The sequence below is a fragment of the Danaus plexippus genome, chromosome 24 (assembly GCF_018135715.1).
Source record: "Danaus plexippus chromosome 24, MEX_DaPlex, whole genome shotgun sequence".
Classification (NCBI taxonomy): Eukaryota; Metazoa; Arthropoda; class Insecta; order Lepidoptera; family Nymphalidae; genus Danaus; species Danaus plexippus.
In genome coordinates, this window is record NC_083552.1 from 1,363,171 (window position 1) to 1,390,706 (window position 27,536).

General features: G+C 28.7%; 1 protein-coding gene across 1 annotated transcript in view; it reads right to left on the reverse strand.

Annotated features, from left to right (window-relative positions):
* Positions 1–26,068, reverse strand: part of LOC116776062 (zinc finger protein rotund-like) — an 88,134-nt gene extending 62,066 nt beyond the window's left edge. Inside the window, 2 exon segments of the mRNA XM_061524384.1 lie at positions 21,660–22,097; positions 25,909–26,068. Of these exon segments, the coding sequence (XP_061380368.1) occupies positions 21,660–21,836 (177 nt within the window). The 5' untranslated portion in view covers positions 21,837–22,097; positions 25,909–26,068.
* Between the last annotated feature and the right edge of the window lie 1,468 nt (positions 26,069–27,536).

Genomic DNA, 27,536 nt, shown 5'->3' on the forward strand with positions numbered 1-27,536 from the left:
GTAGTTTTAAATGTATGGTGAAGCGGAAAAATATTCACTTACGAAGACAAGTAGAGACTATGATCTTGAGTAAACTCTATGTTTTTGCAGAAAATGACTATCAAATAGGTGACGTCACAAGCAAATAGTGTTAAAAATAAAAAATATATATAATGAAAAAGTCAATAATATTATAAATCATAGGAAATATGCCGCATTAATTATATAAAGTGTTAACATAACGTATACAGACAGACAAGTTGTCACAGCACTTCTGTTGCCAAACAATGTACAGCGACCTAAAAAATATAAGGCTGAGTGTAGATAGTGTGTAACAAGCTTAATGTGAAGAAATGACTTGATTAATATTAAAAGTGGGTAGATATAGATTTTAGATAAAGGTTCAGTCTGGTTAGATTTTCGTTCTCGTTGGCTAGATTATTATTATTGATAAACCCGAGGTTTATTTTGGTTTTCGTTATGCTTTTAAATGAGATGGAAAACATCAAATTTGGATTTAACTGATCAAGATGTAAAAAAATGTAAAAGATATTCTTCATATATGGAGATAACTATCTCATTATTTTTGCTTTGCTTTACAATAAAATATTATAGGCTGGTAATATTTAATAAAAAAAAATTAAAACGGCATTAAAGCCACGACTATAGGTGGCGAAAGAAATAATTTCAAACAATTTTTTTTTTACATATAAATAAATTAAGCCATTATAATAATCGAGAATCGTACAACCTAGTCACATGGTTTTACTCGTGTTGTCGTATAAGTATATTTAAAATCGTCTGGTAAGTGGACAGATTTATATATAAATTTCCTATTGGTATATAAATACAGTCGAATATTTACGAATTAATGTCTCTTATAAACTGTTAGCATGAGCGATAGAAACTAGGTTTTTTCGTATTATTATAAAATTATTTCGCCCGAACATTCGATTAGGAACTTTACAGCAATTTGATAAATGACAGATGAGATGAAAGTGAATATTAGAAAATGTAACTCCGTCTGTAATTTATTTTCTAATTAGGATGCAGATTTTTAATACATATATTTATATATATATTAGTTAATCAGAGAGAATACAGACGGACGAATAAAATTAATTTATATATAATATTATTAATCAATCTAAATTACTTAAAAGGCTGTTAATAACTTTTTATTTTAAATCGACGCTATACCAGCAAGCACCTCCATCACGGAGACGAGATTCTCAACAGTTATAAGACGTAAGAATTGATCTGTATTAAATCCCGGATCTAAATCTCTATACTTAAGTTTAGGTAAGTCACTTTATATTTACAGGTAAGTACCTATAAATACTGGTAAAGCGGTATAAAACTACCTATATTGGGTTATCATTTGTTAAATAAATTTTCATAAAGTTATACCATTCTTCTTAATTTTGTTTTTACCTGAAAATCATCAGAATAGTATGAGTTTTGCTAAAAATATGATATAACATACGAAAAGTATAAAAAATTTAATATATCTCCCGTTCGCGTGTATTGTAACGTTTCAAGACGACGGCGGGTCTATCAAATAGAGAGAAGGTGAAAAATATAACAATTAGTATAATATGTTGTTAGTACGTAATTATTAGTACGTAATAGTATGGGACATGTTGATACAAACAGGAAAGATTCTTGTTAAGGAGACCAATACAACTTTTACCTATAAGAATAATATATACATATATACCATTAGTTTATTTCTAAACTAGGGGTCACCTAAGGATTTATCAGAAATCCCATATAAATCTTGTAAGTGGTTATTAATATTCATGAGCGATTTAAAAATTTTTCAGAGAGTTCGTACAAAAAGCTCCTACGGAAGAGACCGAGCAAAAAACCTTATGTGTACATAAGAAAATATAAAATACGACTAAAAAATATATAAAGGCAACAAAAATATATTATTCTTGAGACGTAACACACAGGTGTGCTTGCGTGTGTGAGTGTGTGGCTGTGTGGCTGTGTGTGTGGCGAGAGGCATAGAGTCGACAATAATTGTATGGACATCCAAATATATTATATATACAGTATTATTGATAAAATACAATAAACATACAAATTTTGTTAATTAAATATTTGAAAAATTTTCACAATTTTTATCACTTATTTGTTTTATATACCTATTGAAAAGAATAAAGAAAATACCTTTTATTAAAAGTTATTATAAATTATTATTGAAATATATAAATAAAAATTTTGTTTTTAAAATATTATGAACACTGACGGCTCCATGTATTTCTATAAGACCTATTCCTAGAACGAATAGACGTGTTTGTGTATGTGTGCGTGCATGCACCTTCTCCTATGAAGTATTGACGCGGATATTAAAAATGAAAACTGGACTAGATGTAACTTATATATATATATATATAAGTTTAATAAATTTTTAATATGGTATATATTTTATTATATCAATGTGCAAAAGTTGCGTGTTTGAACTAATAGACGATTGTTATAATTACTATGTTTTTTGACAGTATGAAAGCACGAGTTTTTACGGCCTAGGAAATAAATGTTTTTTTTTTTTAATTTTATTGTAATTGAAGGTATATATTAATCTGATAGCGTATTTAACTATTACTTATCTATTAATTTACGATCAATGATGGCTGTATAGATATAGACAATATAAACATTTTCTATGAAAATAGCAAATGTTTAGATAAAAATTGAACGAGTTTATATTAAACTATCATTGTATCGATATATTATAATAGTTTCTGCTTCAGTCTTTGGAATTTAGCTCTAAAAGAAATGTATAGCTCGTTAAAACTATAACCATGGTACCCAACCGCCAGCGACTTCTATCGTCTCCGTCAAGTAACTCAATATTCAATACAACTGTCACGCTTTGATACTGTGGTAACTAGTCTCAACTACATTGCTTTAAAGTTTAATTACAGTCCGCTCGGTATTTTATCCGCAAAAGCGTAACAAACGTCCATACGCATATATCTTAATATATTTTTGTATTTATAATATCAATGAATATTAAACATGATAACGGTTCCAGTGTATATTTTCATGTGACATCCGTGTACACGCACACAGACACATGTACTACATAGATCTCATATCGTACTTACGACCTTCTTGGAACTCAAGAATACACGGACTTGTCAAAAAAGTATACATCATATATGTAGAATAGATATATACATATATATAGAATTAGGGAAAATTAGGACAATTTGAAAATCAAATTCAATACAACACGAATGAAATGAATTTAAATATATATTATATGTTTTTATTTTACAAATATCATTTTTATGTTAAACTCTTTCTGTATTTTGTTTTTCATGTACGATAATTTTTTTTCAAACTTTGTCATCTGATGTAAAATAAATATCATCAAACAATACATCCAGTTATATTGTCCGCGAGTGTAAACGAATGCTTCGTACGGTCAGAAAATGCATAAAATATTCTATGAATTTATTTCCGAGGATTTCAAACATAGCTGCGAAATGTCTTACGGATCTCATTTTATATTTTTTTTGTTTGTTTATAATACATTCGCAGCGATATAATCAAATTTTATCTAAAATATAATAAAATGAGAGAGAAGTAACGACGATTTATGTTCGATAATGCTATTATTCAGACGGACAGTATTTTTTTGCTACATGAATAAAAAAAACTTATAACGTATGAATACAGAGATATTAATAACAAGTCGAAAATAGTTTAATATCAAACAAATTGAATTGTTTTCAAATAAAATCAGTTTATTAAAATAGCTGTGTTGTTGTCTGTACGCTATCTTTCTTGCTATAACTTATAGTTTCGGATAATGCATTAGAGAAGTTCTTTATGGAATGGAAAATTTCATATCTATGTATGAAAGGTATTTTATAGTTTACGGTTTTACCTATTTCTAGACTAACAAGCTGGCCGTACACAAACATTGAATTATAATATAATTGTATTTTCGAATTTGGAATAACTTTTATATTATTTATATTTTTTATCTCGTCTCAATGGATGTCCGGTTCAGAGTGATCGATGTTCTCGTATAGCTATAAAGGATGGGGGTTTCAAAAGTAATGCTTAAAACTAAATATTATTGACTTTTAAAGCTAAAATATTATAATACTGTTTCAACTATATTTATTATCGCTTCGATTATTACCAGTATATAATTGTATATCATATATATGTACCCAAAAATATTCAATACATTGACAATACAATGGCTGTAATTAAACAGCAATTCTATACAAAATTTTATATATGGATCAAAAACGTATGTAATTCATGTAGTACTGAGGATATTTATATCGGTTTATTGTTTTAATTCATGAAGAAACACAATAGTACTGCATAGACAATAAATTTATATGATACTCCCTCTGTAATACATACACCTTAATAACGCTTGACAGAAAAAGGCCGTACCAATTATTAAGATAGGACTTAACCACTCGAGCTCTCATTTGGTATAATGCTTCTTAAAATTTCTGTGTGATTACTTTAAACGATCAATACAACTCCTTACATCCTCTGATTAAAGTGATTGTAGAGTATTTATATCAAATTACATTTAAATAACTACAAACGTATCATTTTAAACGAAACTCAACAGATAAAAAAATATTATATTAAATATATTATCTGTTGCATAACAAAAAGTACGACCTTGAATGTATAAGAACTTAAAACGTTTGATAATGTGCCAGAAAACGGCAGGACACAGTACGAAACTTTACTAATAACTGGTGAATTGAACAATAGTATGAAAGATAAATAAAATCTATTTGACATTTCAAAATAGAGCCGAGATAATGCTTTATATCGTTACCAGCGATTGGGTGCCATCGTTAGCGGTACACCGCAGCGGTTTGAAGCAATCTAGATGCTATTGAAAATTCTTAATGGGCCCACTTCCTCTGATATGGCATTATACAACTACTGGATATAACGCGTGATGGAAGTGCTAAGGTATGTTAAACGCTAAGTTATTACATATAAAACAATGAACCATTATATATAATAGAAAATCATAAAGCTGATTATAATATTTTTATTAAACAAATAATAACCGATATTTTCTAAGAAAATTTTTCATCAAGCATTCAATTTCGCCAGCAAAAACCGAGATCCAAAAAGATCAGAATGTATTCAATTCATTATAGCCCCCGCATTACGCCGAACAATCATCATTAGCCATACGCCGAAAACAATAATAAAGGCTGGAAAAAAAAAAATAAAAAAACACGCGAAACCATTAACGCGGAAAAAAAATAAAAAAACGCGGCGGGAAAAAGTTCTAAATTCAAAATCCGAGCGGAAGCTGGAGCGGTGCAGCGCGGAACGAATTTCGGTATCATTAGCTTTTTTAACTTAACATCTCATTTGGTGGAGTCGATCTTTACAACTATTTGTTTTATTGCTTGTTTGATTGTAATTGAACGTGCTCTATACATTTTTTTTATAAACGAAAGTCGTAAATTACGAAATCTTCACAGGAATCGTTGTTAAAATAAAGATCATGAATTGTTTGTTTAAAATGTAAGTCCGGACGGCCATAGCTGTCAATATGAAAGTTTGACGTATTTATGGGTAAGGTAAGAATGCGCGCGCTGATTTTTTAACTGACTACCAAGCTAAGAGATGTTGCAATATCGAGAGGAATTTATTACAATAAAATTATTTAAATAAATTTATCTTTAACTATGAGTATGGTCTTAAAACTTTTATGCATTAATTTTCATAGCAAAATTCAAGGAATCGAAGAAAATGAATTAAATTTTCTTATAATAATGAAACAATGAAGTAGCTTATATCGTTTATTATTAAATATATACAAAAATATTTACACTGTTATGTATATATATATATATATTTATTAACAAAAGAAAGCATCGGTCGATCTCAAAAATCGCTTAACAAGCAAACTATGAAGGCGTGCCGCATAAAATGTTAAACTTTTGAATGTTTATGGGTTGTAAAGTTGCCAGCTCATTATATTACCAATAAATAACACCGTTCATTTGTTTGGATATGGATACCACAGCATTTACATTCAGCTATATAATTTGTATTCCGAGGCTTTTTATTTGAGCTTTTCATTATTTATGATAAGCGCCATCTAGTTTAGTTCTGACGTAACTAGTTTCGGTCTAGTTAGACATCCCAAATAGTGCTAAGGGTTTTTGATCGGCTCGGAATGGCGCTGGTCATCGTGTGTGTCATTATTAAAAGTAAACATTATTGAATGATTATTTCTATACTAAGTATACTATTATGGATGATCATTAATCATTTAAAGAACATACATATAATCTATATTAAATATCAACAGCAAAATGACTACACTATATGAGAACCACGCACGGGCTTAATATATTTCTAAATATAATATAAATTAAAACTATTATTATTGAATATCATGTCTTTTTAACGATGACTGTTTGTAACATCAAACGTCAACAGGTGTGTGTGACGTCATCTCTAACAGTAGGTAATTACTGTGACACGGAAAAGCAAATAATATTATAACAAAACACCTATCATAGTATTTTGTTATAAAGTTGAACTATATGTAGACTATGTGTAATAATATATTAAAAGAAATAATAATTTACCTGGGTTACATCTTCGTTGTAAATATTTGTGTATTCACTAAACTAATTAAATAATTATCAGCACAACATTACACGACACATATTTTCCCACCAAAATGTATCGGAATCCACGCAAAGCAATAACAACATAACCTGAACACACACACGGACAAAAACACGTCAGTTATTGGTAAATAAATCGTGAAAAACGATTTTTTAAAGCAAGAAATGTTTCAGAGGTACCTAGATACAGCCGGGCTCGCAGGCAAATTAAGTCGATACGTAATTAAAACTGGCACAACGCACACATACAAAGGATCGACATAAAAATGCGGGAGAGGAAAAAAAAAGTATAGCTTTAAAATTTACCCGGTATAAATTTGTGTTTTTTTCCCTCACCTACTTATGTATAGGGACATGCGCAGTAAAGGGTTAAGACGGTTGTAATACGACCGTATCGAGAAGTCCATACAAATGGACGGAATTAATAATTATAACAGCCTTTTCATTTAGCCGGTTAATAATGTAATTAGTTGCGTTTTTTCCCAACGCGAAGGTGGCGCTAGGTGTGCCGTCAGTAAGCAGAGACATAACCTCAAAATTTTATTTAATTTTTGTTGTATTCAATATAATATATTTGTGACGTTCGTGTAATGCGTTCAATTCATCAGGATTCAGGACATCTTTTATTTACTATATTGGCGTTAAAGTGACAGTTTGAAAAGTGTTAACGAGTTCTGTAAGCTTCGTAAACGGTGTGCTAAAGAATTAAATTTCACTTAATACAAACGTTAATGAATAATATTGTTATATTTTTATCTTTAACTGAATTTTCATGACGGATATCAAAAAGTGTGACGTTCTCAACAGAATCGATTCTATTAATAAGATTGTATTAATGTTTTTATAGAATTTATGTGAATTAATTAAAAACATTTTTTTTTTAAACTTAAATATAAAGAGTCCTTAACAAAAAGTTGTGCTACATATCTTTGTGTCGTTTTTGCAACTGCTTCAGCGACATCTGTCTGCGGCTGTAATTAACTGTTTTTCACACATTTTTTTCAGTAAAACGTTCAACCGTTGTAAAAGCTGTAAGAGGGCGCTGTGTTGCTGAAATCAAAGTATTTCTTGTTATTAATACTTTTTATTCAATTCATATTACTGTATAACTGTATTTTCGTCTCGTCTCAAACACAATACCACTTTTGCTTACCAACATTTTCCTTAAACTTACCGTTACTTATGAGAAAAGCAATCTCTGTATCGTTGAATGTAATTTACAATAAAATATCACAGTTATTATGCTTTATTTCGTATGAGATACAAAATTAAATTTAAAACCTTAAAGCTCTAGGTCTTATGCGATCAACATTCAAGATATCTAGCACGTGGTAATAAGGCAAAGGAAAACTTTTGCCAGATAACATCTAAATTTCCACAGATAATAAATCCAGTGCCGTCAAGACGCAAAAAACGGAAACGATTTTTCACGATCATCTTCTGTCAGGAACACACCCTTACACCCACACACCCTCACACCCACACTTTGTCACACCCTCAGTAGTACCCCACTGGATTATTTTGTATTAGTTTAATCTAACCTCAACTGTAGATAAACCATTACCGTATAGAGTGACTAACGTTTAAATGTGTCTTATAAATAAAAATATCTTTATTTCGTTTTAGCTATTTCATTAGGATTAAAATGTTCGTAAAGTTGCTATTAAGGTCGCACTGTATATGTTCAGTGATTACCGTAATAACTGAATGTATTAGCTTTGGATGATAATCATTGAATTATAACAGTAATAATACAATGATGAAGACATTACTACAATTTTCGTTGTTTTGCAATGGACGTAACATTTTAACAGTACTACACTATGGATTATTTTTTTAAAGGTAAGATACTTACAGGTCCAGAGAGTACAGCAATTTTGTCTAAGAAAAATTTTATATTATATTAATCTATTAATTGAACTAATGACAGCAACCAGTATAATGATCGTGCCAGTAATGATATCGTTCAGTAAAAGTATGCCCAACCGCGAGCGCTCGTAATTATTTCCAATAAACATTCTAAGCAAAACAATTCCATGTTATTATATAAATGTATTTGCGTTATGTATTTATTATGTACTGGCACTGGGCACGTGCGCACTACATACCTCTGTTTACATGAAATATATACGAGTGACTGTGACAACTATAAATATTGATGGCAGATCATTTATAAGGTTAGGGTTCCGTTGGTCTTATAACAGAACGACTTTAAAAATGTAACATTTATTATTTGTAATTATATTAGATATTAGACTTAGATTTTTTTTATTGCTAATAGTAAATTATTTAAGTAGACCGTGTTGAAATAATTAAATTTAATTCGGAATTTTGGGATATGGTTATGAAATAGTAAATTGTCTTACAAAGAAATAATGAAATTGATTAATAATCGTCAAATAGATATACGGAACCGCACATAATATATCAACTCTACCTTTGCAACAGTTAATTGACGTTTTAATTCTAAATACAATATTTTACTGTAACGAGCTCACAATTGCAAAATTTTAACACTAGTGTACATTAATTGGCTTTGCTCTCGTTTTGATACAAACTATTATTATACAGAGGTAGGATTAAATAAATGTTCCTTTAAACACAAACACACGGACATTTACTGTGTAGTTTTATTACAGGAATACGGAACTCAATATTGTTTTGATAGGTCAATTTATTACTTACTATATATGACATTATTTATTAATACATACATAAAATACATTTAATTCTTTAATAAGATCGTTAGTGATTTTGATAATATTTTATTGAAATGATAATTTCTCGTAAATATTATACAAAACATAAACCTCAATTATATCAAATTTTGTATGAATTTTCTTAACTGCAGCTATTTCAAATCAAATGACAATTATCAGTCAGTTTAGACGTATCAGCTGATCGTATTTTGTTCAGATAAATCATTATCAACTAAAACTCTGATTTTATCGTAAATTTTCTTATACAATGTGCAAAGAAAAGTCGTTTTATTAGTTTAAATTATGAAATAATCAAGAGCTGTCAGTAAATTAGATATCAGTTGATTTATCTTAGACCGCTCAAACCCGCTCGGCCAACCTTAAATTTAAATTTAATACTGTTATATTATACTCATAAATCAATTAGATTTTTTTTTTAATAACCTGCTCATAAAATATTAATTAACGATGTGATAACAGTCTCATTTATGATTGTGTTACTGTTTTGTAGTAACTTAGTTATTTTTAACTTTGTGTTTATTTTAGGAAAGCACTAAATTCTTTATCAGTAGATTAAAAATAATCTTATTTTTTTTATATTGGGATCTTTATATATTTTAAGCTGACCTCTATCGCTTGGCTGTCTACATTTATTTTTTGTTTTGAGTGTATTTAACTTATTATTTATTAAATCATTACGCTAACCACAAGTTTTGTACTTTACACGGGTACACGGATGTAGGTTGTGTGTAAACAAGCATACGTACATATGAATAAAAATTTATCTACACTGTTGAGAGCAACATTTATATTAAGTACATTTATTTTACAATCAGGCAGGGTTCAAAATGCGTTCATAAAATTAATTTATACATACACTTATATATAATTTGTATATAAAGAATATTTTGCATACAAAAACATAGTGTATACGAAAAATAAACTGAAATCCAACATATAGAACCTCTATAATAAGGTCTATTTATACAGTTACAAGCGCCTTAACTTGATTAATAATGAGGCGTCCACAAAAAATATATATAAAGCAATGACTCATTGAAAAAATATAATCAAGCAACCGTGAAATTGTACCAATTAGGTAAGGCCTTGTATAGACGGTAGAATTGAATTATTGACATAATGATTTTACATTAAACGTGCTATAAATCTTACTTCATTTGGAGGAAACTTCATTAACACTTCATATAAATTTCACTTACATTCGAACAGATTTGTAAATATTACCTAATTACGTGTTACATTTAATATAAAACAGATTGATATTTCTAGAATAGCATATTCAATGTATCTCATTGGTGTTGTAAATGTGAAAGTTGCTATAACATAAAACGTGACGTACACGCGTCACGTTAGTTGTTAGTGACTTATGTGGAACTACCCGTCAAACAGTTATCACTTCATTGACTATAGTTATTACAATAATAAAAATAAAAAACTATTTAAAAATTTTGGTACAGTAATATGTTTAATATTATTCTACATACGTCAGAGGTCTCAATATGAAACATTCAATTATATAAAGTATGTGGTCTTAGAAATAGAATATATCCTAAGTTTCTCAAAGAAGCGTGCCTGCTTATTATTGTATATTTGTAAAGTTATATGTATTTCTTGATATAAATAAAAAATATTTCATCCAAATATAACAGATGTATGTATATATAAATTCTGAAAAAGTGCGAAACAAAGAATAATGATATGCTAGCAGACGCTACTATGATATGCTATGATATAAAAAAAATATTTTTCATACAAAGCAGCTTTAGTATTTTATTCCAAATTTGAAAACAGAAGAAGTATTCCAAAATATCGTTCAAAAAAAGGGTTCTGGGCTTTTACAGTTTAAAAAAGTCACCAATACAAATATGTTTTTCACGATATAAAAATGCTTTCTGAATTTCTTAATTAAATAACACACAATATAATAACAAAGGCAGACAGAACCAACAATATATATGTATAAAAATAAAACGCAATTAATGCAATCGATAAGGATATTAATTATAACTCTAGAATAATAACACTTACTCTAATATTGAAATTACCGCCAAGTAATATTATATGTTAATGAGAACTGCAGGTAATATCATTTTAATGATTGATATATCGTAGTTGTATCATGTTAGTATGTCAGTTCTGTTTCATTGCGTTTTAAAATTTATATTACATTTGTTTTAATGACATTGACAGTTGTATTGCAAATTGAATGTCATTTGAAGGAAGTCATTGGTTGAGATTTTTTTTTTAAAACATCGATATTTATAATAAAACAAGCAAAGGTCGGGTCGCTTAATTCCAATGTGGCCGTTTAATGATTTAGACTGAAAGTAATGACTAGTAATGACAACGAAATTTTCTCTTCATAATTTTTTTGTCAATACCCACGTATATGGTTTTGAGATAGTTTTAACAAACGTTTATTAAGAAAACATCAAATGATCCCAGTGTATTGATCGTCAGGTTAGGTCAAAATCAACATAGACTTCCATTAAAGCCTTAAGGTTCTCAGATATATTTTTTGCATATTTTATTGGAATCATGCGTGTAGTAACCTAAATTTATATTACAATCGTCATATAAATGAATTTTTAGCCTGACATATCCACATGTTTTCCTGAAACCTTAAACTTTACAAACTAAATAGAATTACTTGAAATATCTAAGCTAATTTATTTAATGTATAAGAGTAAAATATGGTCTACTGCTAAAGACGAACAAACAGAACATCTTAAAAGATTATTTAATAATTTTTGTTACATTCTAATCACGTGACTTATATATTTTGTTTGTTAATATATTTAAGAGGAATAAACTTTCTTCCTTATAATAGTATATAAAGAAACAATTAAAAAAATACTTAACTATCTACAGTAAGTTAATTAATTTTTCCATAGTCACTAACATCTAACGAGGCTTGACCAATTACAAAATGGAGGCTTACGATACTTCTTTGTCAATTTATAAAAAGAATAAAACTAGATTGATTATTTTTATATTTATCAAAAGATCAAGTCTTTGAATTCTATGACCAAAAAAAATATGTATTTTTACCGCCTAGGGATTCGTATCGTTGGCATAACATACACTTTCAGGGTTCTATATTATTGTTGTAACTGAATATTTTAAAAAACTTTAACCAATCTTTAAACTTTATACCTACCCACAATTTTTAAGCTTTAAATTTAAAAAATTGTGGGTACAGAATCAGAAATAGCATCGAAATTCCAAAGAAAAATGACTAACGACAACCAGTAACATTGACGAGACAAAGAAATAATACATCTTAATATGTCTTGGTATATGATGAGAGAGAATAAATTATTTAAAAATTCTAAGAGAATTGAAGATTTACTATTATCTTTGAACGAGTGATAGTCAGGATATTCTGGTATCCGAGGTCAATTCAATGTATTTCGGCTCTACTGGTTAAGTAGCCTAAAGCCAGTCCCTCTGTTGGGCTCAGGATAGCTTTTTCTATCAATCATTTGGCTATATTTGTGTATATTTGGCGTACACCATTAGGGAGACTCCTTCTATGTCCTATATCCCTTCTCCTAGGCTTTCGGTAGTGCCTTCATTTCCACGTGCAAAAGTGTCATGTGTAACATCAGTCAGGACTCGAGGTTTTTGCATACATTTGCTAAAAAGTACCCCAAGATATAAAGGTCAATGCAAGGTTAGTTTTGACATAAAATTATTTTTATGCCTCCCAGTTCGGTCAAAATAGTCATATGTCATATGAAAGAAAAAATAATTTAATACACAAAGTTTTGTCGATTTGAATCATCAATATATATATACCTTGCATTAAAATGAAGAACATCATAGAGATCTTATACGGCCTCTTAAAAAAATAAAGATATACGACATGGGACTAAATTAATAAACTAGAAAGCTTTGTATCTACAAGTCGCATATCGTCTAATTATGGGTAACATTTATACAAGAAATATAAAGAAAGAACATTTTTTTGCAATGAAATATAAACTACATATATATAAAACTTAAGACAACGCATGTGGGATTTTATTCAAAAGTAATAATCAACAAAATAAGAAATCAATATGTTTTACATTACAATTATCATGAACAACCATTAAGTATAAGTCTTATAATTCAAATATATACAAAGAATATTAACAAGTCACTGTAAATAATAGACATTTTTCTATTTCAAACTCTCTCAATCTCGTTAGAATTTTATAAAAATTATATGACTACAAATAGAGATATTTATTTAAAGGAGAGAATATATGTATATATATATTATACAGATTTTTAAGGCAATATAGAATATGTAGAGATATTGTATTATGTAGAATGTTCTATTACAAGCCTTATTTCGTACAAACTACCAAGTACAGTCAACAAAAAACTACTAAATATCTCACACCATTGAAGGCTGGTTATAATATATGAAAAATAATTATGATATAGGAATCTGTGTCGTGCCGCCATATAGCATATCATATAAAAGTATCCTAAGAAATGATACACATAATTGGTTAGTAATGTAATATTAAAATATATACATGTACATGGAATGGCTTCGCTTGATACCGGTGTATGCTATTAAAAATTTTATATTATTGATATACCACCAACGGCACGCCTTTACATATTTCATATATATCACCTTATGATATTTACTTGAGAATTTACGTGAGAACTATTAACGCATGCGATATTTTTACTTAGACATTTAACTTAATTATCCGTGAGAATCATAAAAAAAGTTTATATTAATAAGGTCTTGTTGCTAAATTGATTTACTGGAAGTTGAAATGAAAAAATTAAGAGCAAAAGTTGGCGGAAAAAATGTCACAGATAACATAAACATAAAGAAATGATCACCAAGTTATATTATCTGTCAAAACTATCAAATGACATTCAACAGTCAGTGGAATAGAATTTCATTCAAATAATTCTTCCTATTGAATCTTCTTAGTGTTTCTCTTTTTTTTTTTAATAAATAGCTTTATACCAAAACTTATATATTTCAAATTATATTCCTTTTTCAAATCTTTTATGAAATAGAATAAATTTAAATACTCTTATATAATAAAGCCGTATGACAACCCCCTCTGACGGCTCTCTCATTGTAACTCAACACGTCACATTCAGTTCTTCATTTATCAACACCCCATACATTGGCTGACGAACACGGTTCGTCTTTTAAACTAATTATTAATCTGTGGCGACTGGCGACGTCATGCGACAACTTTCTCAAAATGGCGGACTTTCATATTATGAAATGTTGTATCATTGCTATTTTATTTCTTTGTGTGTTTATAGTTTAATGTGAAACTGAAGACAATTCATTTTTCTTTAATATAATTTAGGCCAACAATGAAAACTCTTTTAATATTTTTTTTTATTATAGCAATACCAAAGAAAATTTTGCACTCTCCAGAATCGAATTTTGCCTGATGATCAAACTTATATCCTCATTATTTTTCTAACGAATCCACAAAAGACAATTAGTTACTGTTAAATCCAAAGCCGTCCTCAGTATACGCAAGACAAATCTTCCCAGTCGCCACGTCTTTATATGACTGCTGTCAAAGAAAATGTCGTATCTGTAATTTTTTTCTATTTATTAAACATTTGCATCTTAACTTCATGTTAATAAAATTATATTAATATTAATAGTTAATAGCATAAATAAAATATGAAGCAATAAAAATGTAAATTTAATATTACAATACGCTTTATTATCATGTTGTACAGATTAAATATAAATATATAAAAAGTATTTTTACTTCCACCTATAGATGGATTTTTTGTATCGGATGACGTTGAATATTTTATCGACTAGATTTAGTATATATTTATTGAATTTTTCTTATTTTAATTTTTTTTTTTAACTGGTAACACTGTCAAGACCATGTTTTTATGTAACACTATGATTATATATTTTTAACAAGATCTTGAGCCTTCTTATCTCAGTTTAAATAATAAATTTATCGTAATAGAAGTTTTCACAATATTTATTTGTCACATATCCACCACTAACGGCGTCCCTCGTGCGTTTGATAAATGACTGAGGAACGATCAGCCCCCGGATGAGAAGGATTTATTCTTGTTATTTTAACTTCCTTTTGATATTTTTGTTGAACTCACTGTTAAAATAACTGCAATATCGAGAGATTTATAAAAAAAATAAACTGAGAAGAATTCCATTATATATGTAATATGGTAATGAAATATATACAAATGTATTTAATTCTTATTTACGTCTCATAATTACTTTATATTTTTATTTCAAAGGTATTGGCCCCTTTAATCTATACCTGGGTCGCAAGTCCCCGGCACTATTGAAGCTCCTCTCCCTGTAACACGATGGACCCGACACCCGTACGGCGTATCCATTGAATGCTGAGAAATTTCTTATCTTCCAGTTATCTGATCTCTTTGTATGCGTAATTGTTACGTTTAAGTTCAATAGTACAGTACTTTATACACGCAGTACATTTCAAGTTAACCAATCTATGGAAGTACCAAATATTTTTTTCAGTTAAAAAAATAAAAACACATACAAGCATATAATATATCAACAATTACACACACATGCACAAAGTGATATTACATTTTGTAGATTGTTTTTTTTTTTAATTTAAATTATATTAAAACCTTTTTAATAAACTATAGCGTTTTAAACGATTTTTTTTTTCAGTATGAAAGTATATGAATATTTAATATTTTATCTACATCATCCTCAATTATACACCGTTAAGTGAATTACACAACAGAAGTTTAAAAAACCAGTTATTTGCATAAAGCAATTGAACGTGAATCATTCTTGATGCTGCCATAAAAATTGTAATTGTAATTCACAAGAACATTCCAATACAACCATTGAGATAATATCTCCATGTATTGGACATATAATTTTTGGACATATAACATATATATACATACATATTTATTCAGAGTACCGAGAAAAGTAAATTTTTCCTCCCTTTCCAGTCTTCGCTTATAATATTACAAAAGTGACTCTCAGTTCTTCAATACACAAACTGTGATGGAATTTTGCATGAATTCTGTTTGCGCAAAGAGAAAAATCAATTATATTATCTTATATTTCATTTACTGTTTGGATTTAACTATAAAGCTAGCCATAATAGCCAGGTTTCACTGACTGAAACGTCAAATAAGTTAAATTATTTTTAGTCTGGCCACATATACTGTTAAAATTAAAAAAAGATACGACTTTTGAATTTGGAATCTTTAATTTTTATACTATTGTTCTCATTTGTATTTGCTCGTTTCCGCGTCGACATCTTGCATAATATTTCGTTATTTTAAATAGAGTTAGATGATCAAAAATCTGAATCACTGTGATTGTATTACATAAAAAATGTATTTAGCTAAATACACTTTCTAAAATCTGTCATGCAGTTAGTATCAATCAAATATTTTTGCACAGGTCTGTAGATACTTGATAGGTGCAATGGAACCTCATTTGTTTGTGACAGACCAAAATGTGGCCTTCCATGTCTTTTTACCAAGGTGACAAAAGCAGTGAGAAAAAGAAGCCGAAGAACTCACATCCAAAAGATTTTATCTCGGCAGATGGAGATAGCATCTACAGCCATGTTGAGTATTTTAAAAAATGATTCAGAATTTGATCTTATTAGAGACGCACTGGTCATTTCTAACTCATAATTTAAAAATCATGCTTTAGACAAACGAAAGTAAGCAGTTAATCGATACAAAAATGGAAAATACACGAAAATTTTGCTTACGGATGAGAACATTTACAATCAACATTTAATATTTTAGCAAACAAAATACCCATCTCTATAGAAACTTCACAGGTAACATAGGAAAACGTGGAAATTATACGACAACGGCATATGTTTGGTAGAATGTTGCCATGAAGGAGTGACTGACAAGTATTTGTGTGACAATGATGTCAAATTTACAGTACAGGTTTATCAAAATACCATCCTTGGCAATACTATGACCCTTAAAAACATTACATGCTGAAAGACTTGGCGCAATCACAAATCTGGATACCACCCAATATTTGCCAGAAAGGAAATTTCCGAATTTCCTCAAATCCGAAGTACGACCTCACGTATCTGATCATAATCAAGTGGAAAATGATTTATGGTCAGTTTTAGAGAGTAAGAGTGGCCCTAAACGAGAAGACAATGAGTACCAAAAAACATAATTCAGGCAACGAAGATGTTTACTAGAATAGAATTGATCATAACTGTTTATGACTGGCCCTTAACGTTTACATGAATTGAAGTGAGACAACTTCCAATACGCTTATATTTGTAATGGTTCAGAATTATTCTATTAAACTCATGTAACTGCAATAGTAATAAATTTTACGTACAATAATAATGTTTCTCTTTAACAATATTTACGTCCACGCCCAGTACAAGCCCACTAATACCTTTATTTTCGTGTTATATGTATGATACTCTAACTTTACTCCCAATATTTATTACACAGTCATGTTACTACTATAAGTACTTATATCATCTCTACGGAGTCACACTATCATAACTAAATTCAATATTATTTTTTAATATTTTGTAGGAGTAGTTGGAAAGTAATTTATTAAAAGGTTTCCAAAAAAAAAATCAGATAAAAATCAATACTGCACTCTTAAAGTACTTAGACATTAGTTATTTAGTGATTTTAAATTAAAAAAAAATGTTTCTCAATATCTGATGAGTGTTTTCAAACGAAAGCTTCGTTTAATAAATACTTTAATTGAATTTTTGTTTATAACAAACACTTAGTTAAAAACCGTTTAAGAAAATTCATTTATAATTTATACAATATACATCTAAAGCCTTATTTCAGAGATATCCTTTAAAAGAAGAGCTAAAGCATGGAAACGAATTAACTTATTTATGCACGAGACATACAAAGATAGGTTGACAAAAATATACAACGGGTCCTGTCCTCAGCTTCATTACAAAGACAATGTATCACAAAGTCAAATATAATATAATTTATTTATATGTATTGTGACAACAACTATGTTTAATTAAAATATCTGAATGCAGATATGGAATAAAAGGTGGCTATGTACAAAAACAGTTCTCGAGTTACACCGAGACAAATATAAATATATATGTAAAGTGTAACCGTAAAATAAGAAGCCTGTTTTCTTTACATAACTCCTTACTACCATTTATGTTCACTTCATGAATATTCAACTTGGTGTGTGTATATATATATATATATATATGTATGTATATACCGTTCGTATGGGACACGTTTAACAGGACACTAATAACATTTTCCTTAAAGCATTTCTAAGTTAAATCATATTTATATTAAGAGATATAATCTCATATTTAATACATATTTAGAGCTTACGTAAAAAATCATAATGTTATCGGTAACCTAAGAACTTATTTACCATTGTCTAGTTCCGATTAAATGTTCCATGTGTACACTACCTTATTTTGTTAATCTAAATATATTTGAATTGATCTTTTGTGTTTTTTTTCCTATTTGCAAAATTAAATATCTCCATGAGATGGTTTGTATATGATAAATTTCATGAAATCGGCTAAGTAATATGAAGGAAAATTAGGAAAATGTGAAGAAACTTTGAAATGAAGTAAGGTTAGTGTACATGTACTATAAATTCATTTATATATAATCTATTAATAAAGCATTATGTGTAATATTTTCATTTTTATGATATAAGTAGTTTTGTGTGTTTTGTTGTTTTGCTATATTATATAAAATATAAGACAGGATATTTCCATTGCTTTGATGTTAGGTACTTACTTAGAAGTGAATCATTTGATTAGGTACACAAAAAAAATACAGACAGTGTCATTGAACAATTGCAAAACCAATATAAAAGACGGGATAGCAAAAGTTTCGTGAAAATCAATAAAATTATTAATATTTCGTTAATTGCTATACTCGAAAGCGAGTGGTCATTCACCGTTCGGCTAAATCAACAGATAACTAGATGATTGTTCACGTAGCAACAACGTGACAGTTTTAAGCCGCATCCGAATAGAAACGAATGAAAAAAAAAAGATAAGTCGAAAAAAGATTTAAAAAAAAACATGAAGATAATTCAAGATATCGCCCGCCCGATGCCAAACCATAGAGAATTGGATTCAGCCGTGCGTAAAACTTGTCAGGTTGTTTGGATTTTATTGAACAGTTGCGACCTGTGGAGCGGCGCATGACAGGTATAGAAGATCAAAATCACTCTCCACAGACATAACACCGATATTAATTGAAATATTTATAATTTTCTAATATAAAAAGTTTTGTAAAACAAAAATTTAAAATTAATTTAGATAACTCCGTTGTGAATGAGAACCATTCCGTTACTGAACTTTATTAATTAATATAAAGACATTAATTTTTTCATGTATTTACAGTTATAGTGAGTTTTTCTAATAACATAGATTTTCTTTTAAAATTTTCACAAAAAAATATTCCAGCTAACGTCATTACATATACGCGTATTTCTTTTCTAATCAACCGTTGGCTTATTATATTTATTTGCATAATTTATTTAATTGTATCTTTTTTTATCTTTTATCTTTTATTGTTCACGCCCGATAGATTTATGGACGTTAATAAGCGGCGTTTACACTGATTAAGACTATTTCAAAATATATATATATATATGTATATATATTATAAAACTCTACATGTAAGGTAACTGTTGAAATATAATATTTTTACAGAATTTATATTTCTATTATATTAATTGGATTAAAGTATTTTATTTTAATACATTTCACTAATAATTAATCTATTCATTAGTTTTTCTAAATATGATTTTACTTATAATATGTAGTTTTAAGAATAGACCATTAAATCTTTAATATATATATATACACGTGTTCGTGTGTGTGTGCGCGTGTGTGTGTGTGTGTTCAACACAAATGAAGAGTTTCTGGGCGAGGTAAGGTGATTATTACAAATTCTAATATTTTGTTCGACTAACAAAAAAAATTAAGTAATTTAATTTGAGTATTATTTGTTACTTTTCCTCATTATAATCTACTGAATTGAAATGATTTTGCCGTACACTTGCTTCTTATTCAAAGATGCTATTAGTTTATTGCATTATACCTGAGAAACGAACGAATAGACAAACATACAACAATTTTTAATATTATTCATAACATTCGTATAGTTATTTTTTAAATTTAACTCGTTATAAAGGTAAGTTTAACAAATACTATATAATTACTATTTACATAAAAAAAAAAAATAAAACATTTGAAAAAAGGTTAGATTTGATTGAATTCAATATGTGTAATTATTTTAATATAAAATTATTTAGTGTTTTGTTACGCGTGGTCGTTTTAATTTATTATCTGTTTGCTGAATTAATATCGTTGCTGTTAGCCACTTTATACGTCAACTATACTCATATGATGTGGCTAGGTATTGTCTTAAAGACATTTTTTTAAATACTGTGATTGTTTTTGTTGTGAATGTATGTGCGGACGCTTGTTGCTCTTCCACGCAAAAACTGCTCAACCGATTTTGATTAAACTCGATAGCTATGTAGTTTGGAAAGCAGAATAGGACATAGGTAGTAGTTTATCCCTAAATTCATTGTACTAACCGCAGAATCATGAAATAATAGTTGTTTCATGGACAGTAGATGTCGCTATCAATTGTGCTTCATACTTATTTTCAATACATGGTACATTTTTCTTTTAAAATATAACTAATCCTACGCGGATGAAGTCGCATGTAAGCACTAGTATATGCATATGAAATAGAGACTTTAAAATTATTTGTTATTAAAATTTTGGATCTTGATACACACACGTATGTATATTATATGTTAGTGCAGGAAATACGAACAGGATTTGAACAATGTTCATGTTAAATGTTAAAAAGAACAAACGTGTGATCCTATTCTAATCAAGAAGTGGTTTTAGCCAATAACAACTATACATTGAACATTAGGGTCCACACGCAGTACAACCAGTGAGACATTGTGACTTACTGCTTTTAGATAGATAGGTAGCTATTATTTTTTTGCCTACAGTACGTTTGTTGTGTGTATATGAAAATTATTTATGTGAGATAACAAGTAAGTACCTTTAAATAAAACTAATATTTTTCACATTAGGTTAGGTTATAAACACAGGCAGTGGTTCATTATTTTCACCGGGATCACGGTTACTGCAAAGTTCCGTTACTCTCGTTACGTAAGGAGTACGTAGTTTTTAAACGTAATAAAATACGCATAGTAGGTATTATTCGAATAATATTATTTTTATTCAAACGAATGCTTCCGAAAGTCTTGGACGTTACCACGTACCTTTATGGGGGGTGCGTAATCTACAGCCATCATGCAGTCGCTGTTGACCCCAGCCTCAGTCTTGATCATGGGGGCCCCGTGGTACAGCTGACCCATCTGGTGGTGGTGCATACCCCCCTCACCACGGCTGTACCACGTGGTGTACATACCGCAGCTCGCGTCGTAACAGTCGCTCATAAATACATAATTTTAAACACAACACTTTGAACTATGTCACTGTACACTTTTCACTTAACCAAAAGGTTATTTTATATATGACAAGTTTTAAGTCATTTTACGAGTACAATTATGTAACTTGTATTAAGTTGATGTTATATATTAATTTAAAATTACTATTCCGTAGCAGATCATTTCGTCTTTATGTATAGCACTCGTCACTGTTCATTATCTGTGCGGGTTGTATCATAGCTGGACTCTTAATTTCATGTTCAAAGCGATCTGGAACAATCAGAACATTAGTTTACTACGGACGAACTGATGTTAGTATGTTGGTATGTATGTGTGTTTTATACGCTATAATTACTAAACTTAGATTAGTTGGTTATTGAATAAAATATACGTATGTTTCGTTGCGTTTTCTTGTTTAACAACATAAAAGGTTTTAATTATTTTTTCCGTATTTAGATTACGCTATAAATTATTACATATATATATATTTATATATTAAATAATTGTTTGGTTATTTAAACTGATATACCGCGTGTTTTCTCTTCTTTTTAAGATATATCTAGCTATATTTAAGAAACTTAACTGTGTTATAGTAATGTTTAATAAAAATCTCTACTTAATTAAAAAAAAATATCATAGCCCGTAAGACGGATCCCTATTCAGAACGAGAGATGTATTTAGAGCGTAACCCGCCACCCGCATCCGTATGATTCAAACAATCTTATGACAAACTTTCATTTGACACTGGAATTTAACTGGATAATGTCAAAGGTCACTTTAGTCATATATTTTTTTGTACTTTCATTCAGGACCGATTCATAGGAACAGCCTCATACTGTCAACCTGAATACTAATATCGTTCAATAATGATCTCTATTTATATATAATAAGGCTGTTAATTGTATGTCAAATCTATTTCCGTAGTTAGCCGTCATAGAATTGCTAATGACGTTACTAAAGCACACCATATAGAGTCAATATTATAGAGTCGTGTTATCGCATCCGTGGGTTCAATGACCGGGCTTGCCACGCCCACCGGCACGCCCACAGGCACGCCCACACATATTATAATTTAGTATCGGAATAATTATATTATATTTATCAATTATAATAATTGATATTTTTACTTAGATATGACATCAAAAAGTTTCGTATTACGGAATATCAGTCACAGATATATATATACATATATTATATATTTTTGCAAACATACAGACACACATATAAACGTAGTTCTACATACTTATTAAAAATAATATAATTAGCGAATATAATTACTATTAAATTAAGAAATATCCAACGTTTATTCATCAAGGCGACAAAGGCTTAACAGATTGTGATTGCAATGCCTTCAAAAACATAGAGGCTGCGGAGGAAAATCTATAATTTATATGAAAAAAAAATTGTCGAATTATATATATATGTAATAAACTAAACTACTTGTTTGGGTTTCATGTTTTTTTAATGCATTATCCTTAACTATAAACTATCTTAACATAAAATTGCATCGAAATCAGTGTAATATTTATTTACTAAACAAACTCACAAACAGCCGTTCAGTTATTATGTAAGTATAAAAAACTCGTTCCAAAAATATATTTGTGTTCGTAAACTATTATTATATTTCATTTTCTGTATTTCCAAAGCAAAAAAGATGGACTGATTTTGATGTAATCCACAAACTGAAGCAACTATGTTAATAACAAATCATTCACATACGACCTCAGTTAAAATATTAAATCACATAAATAACTCATTGTAAAAAAATCATTTAATTTTTAATTAAAACGTATAGAAGATAAAAAAATAACTTGTATATAAAAATATTAATTACCCATTATAACTTTTTAAAGTAAAAAAAAAATATGCCAATAATTCCAATATAATAATTTCACCTTATATTAAGTCAATCAGATATTTTAATAATATATACTTATAAAATCTTAACAGCAACAATAAATATTTTATATATAAAAAATACTTTAACTCTATATTAGTATGTAGCTATACTCACTTCAAGAGAAGATAATATACGAGGAAATATTATAATCAACGTATCTAATAAACTTTGATATTTAAACAAACTCATTATTTTTATATTAATATAAATTTATTTATTCGACAAAAAATTTTTTAAACATAACCTTTTCTAGCACGTACTAAAACCTTTATTGAAGGTAACAGACAAAGTCGCAGGTGACAGGTAAGTTATTTATAAACAAATTATCTTTAAACCGAATTTATATTAAAAATTTATTTATTTTAAACTAGATATAGCCTTATAGGAATAAAAGTGTTGACAATATAAAGCAATTGAGATGAGATATGTGTATGTGTGTTTGTTGTTACATTACACTAAAGTGGCAGAACAGATTACGATGCTGCTTTTAAGTATAGATAGACAAGTTTCGGGATAAATATATTATAAAATAAATATAAATATAAATATGGTAACACGAATTCCTTTTTCGTGAATACAATACAAAATTATCGACTTTTCTATATAAATAAATGTCTTGAAGTAATCTCGTAGATATCCCTTGCGTGGATTACATAATATAAACAATTTTTAACTTTGAACTCGTTAAATTTAGCCCCGTTTTCTCTGAATGAGGAAAACTACTGAGACGTGTGATCATCCGAGTACAACTCTTTGTTTTAATGATGTACTCATTAACCATGTAACTATTTAATTTTATAACAGCGAGACGTATGTTTTAAAACAATATAGGTATGAAGCTTTTAAATAAAAACCAAGAAGATTTCATTAATATTTTCAATGCTGGCAATGAACGCTTTCGTTATACCGTTTGAAAAACTAAAAAAAAACACTTAAATTTCAACAAATCATTAGATTTCAATATAGATTATATAATATATTGATGCGAGTTTTTTTTTTTAATTTTATTTACATTCCAACGAACATTAGTTTATTTCTGTTTATTTCACCCTAACAAGCATTTTTTTATATAAAAAACATTGTTTGAAACAATTATCTATGAATTTTAATAGTGTTATATTTCTTGATAAACAGATTAATTTTTATTAATTTTTAAAGCTTCATCTAAACGTTATTTACTTAAAAATATATCTGTCTTATTTAATTATATTATATACTTCAATTATATGATAATAAAAACAATTTAAAATTATAACCGCGACTTAATTGTAGCATCTACATGTTACATAAAACGATTGACACACACCGTGTAAAATCGATAACAAATTTTGCGAAACGTCAAAAATGTCTAGTTAACCATAGTTCAGCGGGTTCAACGACCGCTTTAGTGCATTATTAGTAAAGTTATTTGAGACCTAACTCATAAAAATACTTTACAACTATGTATGCATTGTGTTTTGTAACTATTTCTGTTTTATATGTATTTTTGATTTGATTGAGAAAACTTCGTGTTCCTGGTCTGTCTTTTTGTAAAACCTACACTCGATTTAAGACGTTTTTATTAGATTAAATATAATTTGTTATATTTTTTTACAAAATGTCAATTTTACCATTTTGTGTTTTTTTTTTTATAAACTTTTTTTATATCTCATTTAAATATAATTTAGACACATGATAACTTTATTTCAAGTTAAATTCAACAATAACTTAATAAAATTATAAATTTCTGTTTTTTATGCCTCGCATATTATTTAAATTTTCGGTTTTTCATATATAATTTTTATTATAGTTAAAAACAAAATAAAATATAGTTACTTATAACTTTAGTGAACACGTATTTTTAAGTATATCTTTGTGTTTCCGCCGGATTTTTAAAATTTTATTTTATATGTTTGCCTTTTTTTTGTTATAGTCATTATATTTTTAATGAGGTTGAAAATTGAAAAATCTTTTTTTACGTAGTTATGTTACAGATTTATCGAGTCTGCTTTAAGAATTTTATAAAATTTTAAGCGAGTTAGCTTCAATTTCCGGAATTAAAATCTTTAACAATAATATGGTCATTGATAATATGAAAGAAATAAAATACAAATATAACCCAACCTCATCAAAATCTACGTACAGTTGAATATAAAAAAACTCACGATAAAAATCGACTTAACGCCAGCCATCGATAATTACCTTGCACCAAAACAAACACGCACATCACTAGAACCAGTCAAAAAAACCGTATCACTATTACGTTATTGATGAGCGCTGTCAAAAAAAAGCGCGGCTGAAAAAATGGCGGCCGTTTTTTTTTTTTTGCGCCCAGTTTTCCGCAGGCGACGATCCCGCGCGATGTCTTTACGACAACTAAAAACTCCTTGCTGAAAATGCGGAGGCGGTATACATTTACGTGCGATGGATATATCATTCATCTGGTGGATGAAAGGGATGCGAGATCACCGTATAGGCGTGCTGGCGGGTGTGGCCTAAGTTTGCATAAGGCTGTATTCGTCGTCCGGAAACTGATATATTATACGTAGCCTTTTTTTTCGAGTCGAGTGCATTGTCTTTTTTTTTTAGTCTACACGATTTTATAGATCACTAGCTGCGGATTATATTTAGATATTTTAATGATATGATTAATGGTTTTTATTTATTACAATCAATATTATGAAACGAATGGAAATATATTGAGCAATGTTTATGGAATCGTGGTATTTTAATGTGGTCAGTGGTTCCTGTGTGTTGTAATAGTACCCCGGATGTTAGAGGCTACGGCCTATAAATAAAAAAATATATAACAAATCATTATAAATAAGGATAGTATTCGAGATCGTTTTCGCAGATGATTGATGACTAGAAATTTCCCGCGGATTTACTCGCCTATTTATACACTACCAACGGCGTTGACTTTTGGGTATTTTTAAAAATTTCTTTGCTAGTTTCTTGGGTGTTTCACTAGCAAACAGACATTTATACAATTTAAATTAATAATAAAGGAGCATTTTCCATTTATTTTTATATTTTCGTCAACTACAAAACTCATGCTAAGGACACAGACCAGCTTGTGAGAGTTAGGCATATTTCAATAGTTTCCGATAATTTTAAAATTTTCAAATAAAAGATCAAAGAAATTACAATTCCCGCATAAGAAACTTATATGACAAAAAATCCTTCATAAAGTTTACTGAATGTTTTGTTTCACCGGGTGTACCTTCGAGACCTATTTAAATTAAAACTACTGAACCGATTTCTATGGCGCTTAAATTTTTTTAAACAGTAAAAAATTTAAAATAGTTTAAAATATATTATATATATAAAAGCCGAACTTAATACACTTATTCCTATGATTTAACCGACTTGAAGTGATTGAAATTTTCCGTACTTATAACATTTATCACAAAAATATCAAGTTATTATTAAACGTATATAAAAAAATATATGTAATGTTGCAATAATCATAAAATACAATTCTATTTGAGAAAAATGTAATCATGTTTAAAAAAATAAAGAAAATTTTCTAACTAAATAACATATTATCACACAGATAATTTTTTTGGGTAATATTAATTAATTAATGAAATAATAAATATAGTACAAAAGGTACAAGTATTTAATATAAAATTACATATAACCTACGTTATAGGAGAACAGAAAAACTGAAGGAGTGAGTATGGAGATCTCTTGATCACTAGAGAAGAAACTTCTCATCATTCCACGGATTCATCGTGCGGGTGCCGGGCCCATCGCTGCAGGGAGAGGAGCTTCAACAGAGCTTGGGACTTGCGACCCAGGTGCAGGTTTAAGGAGCCTCTATCTGA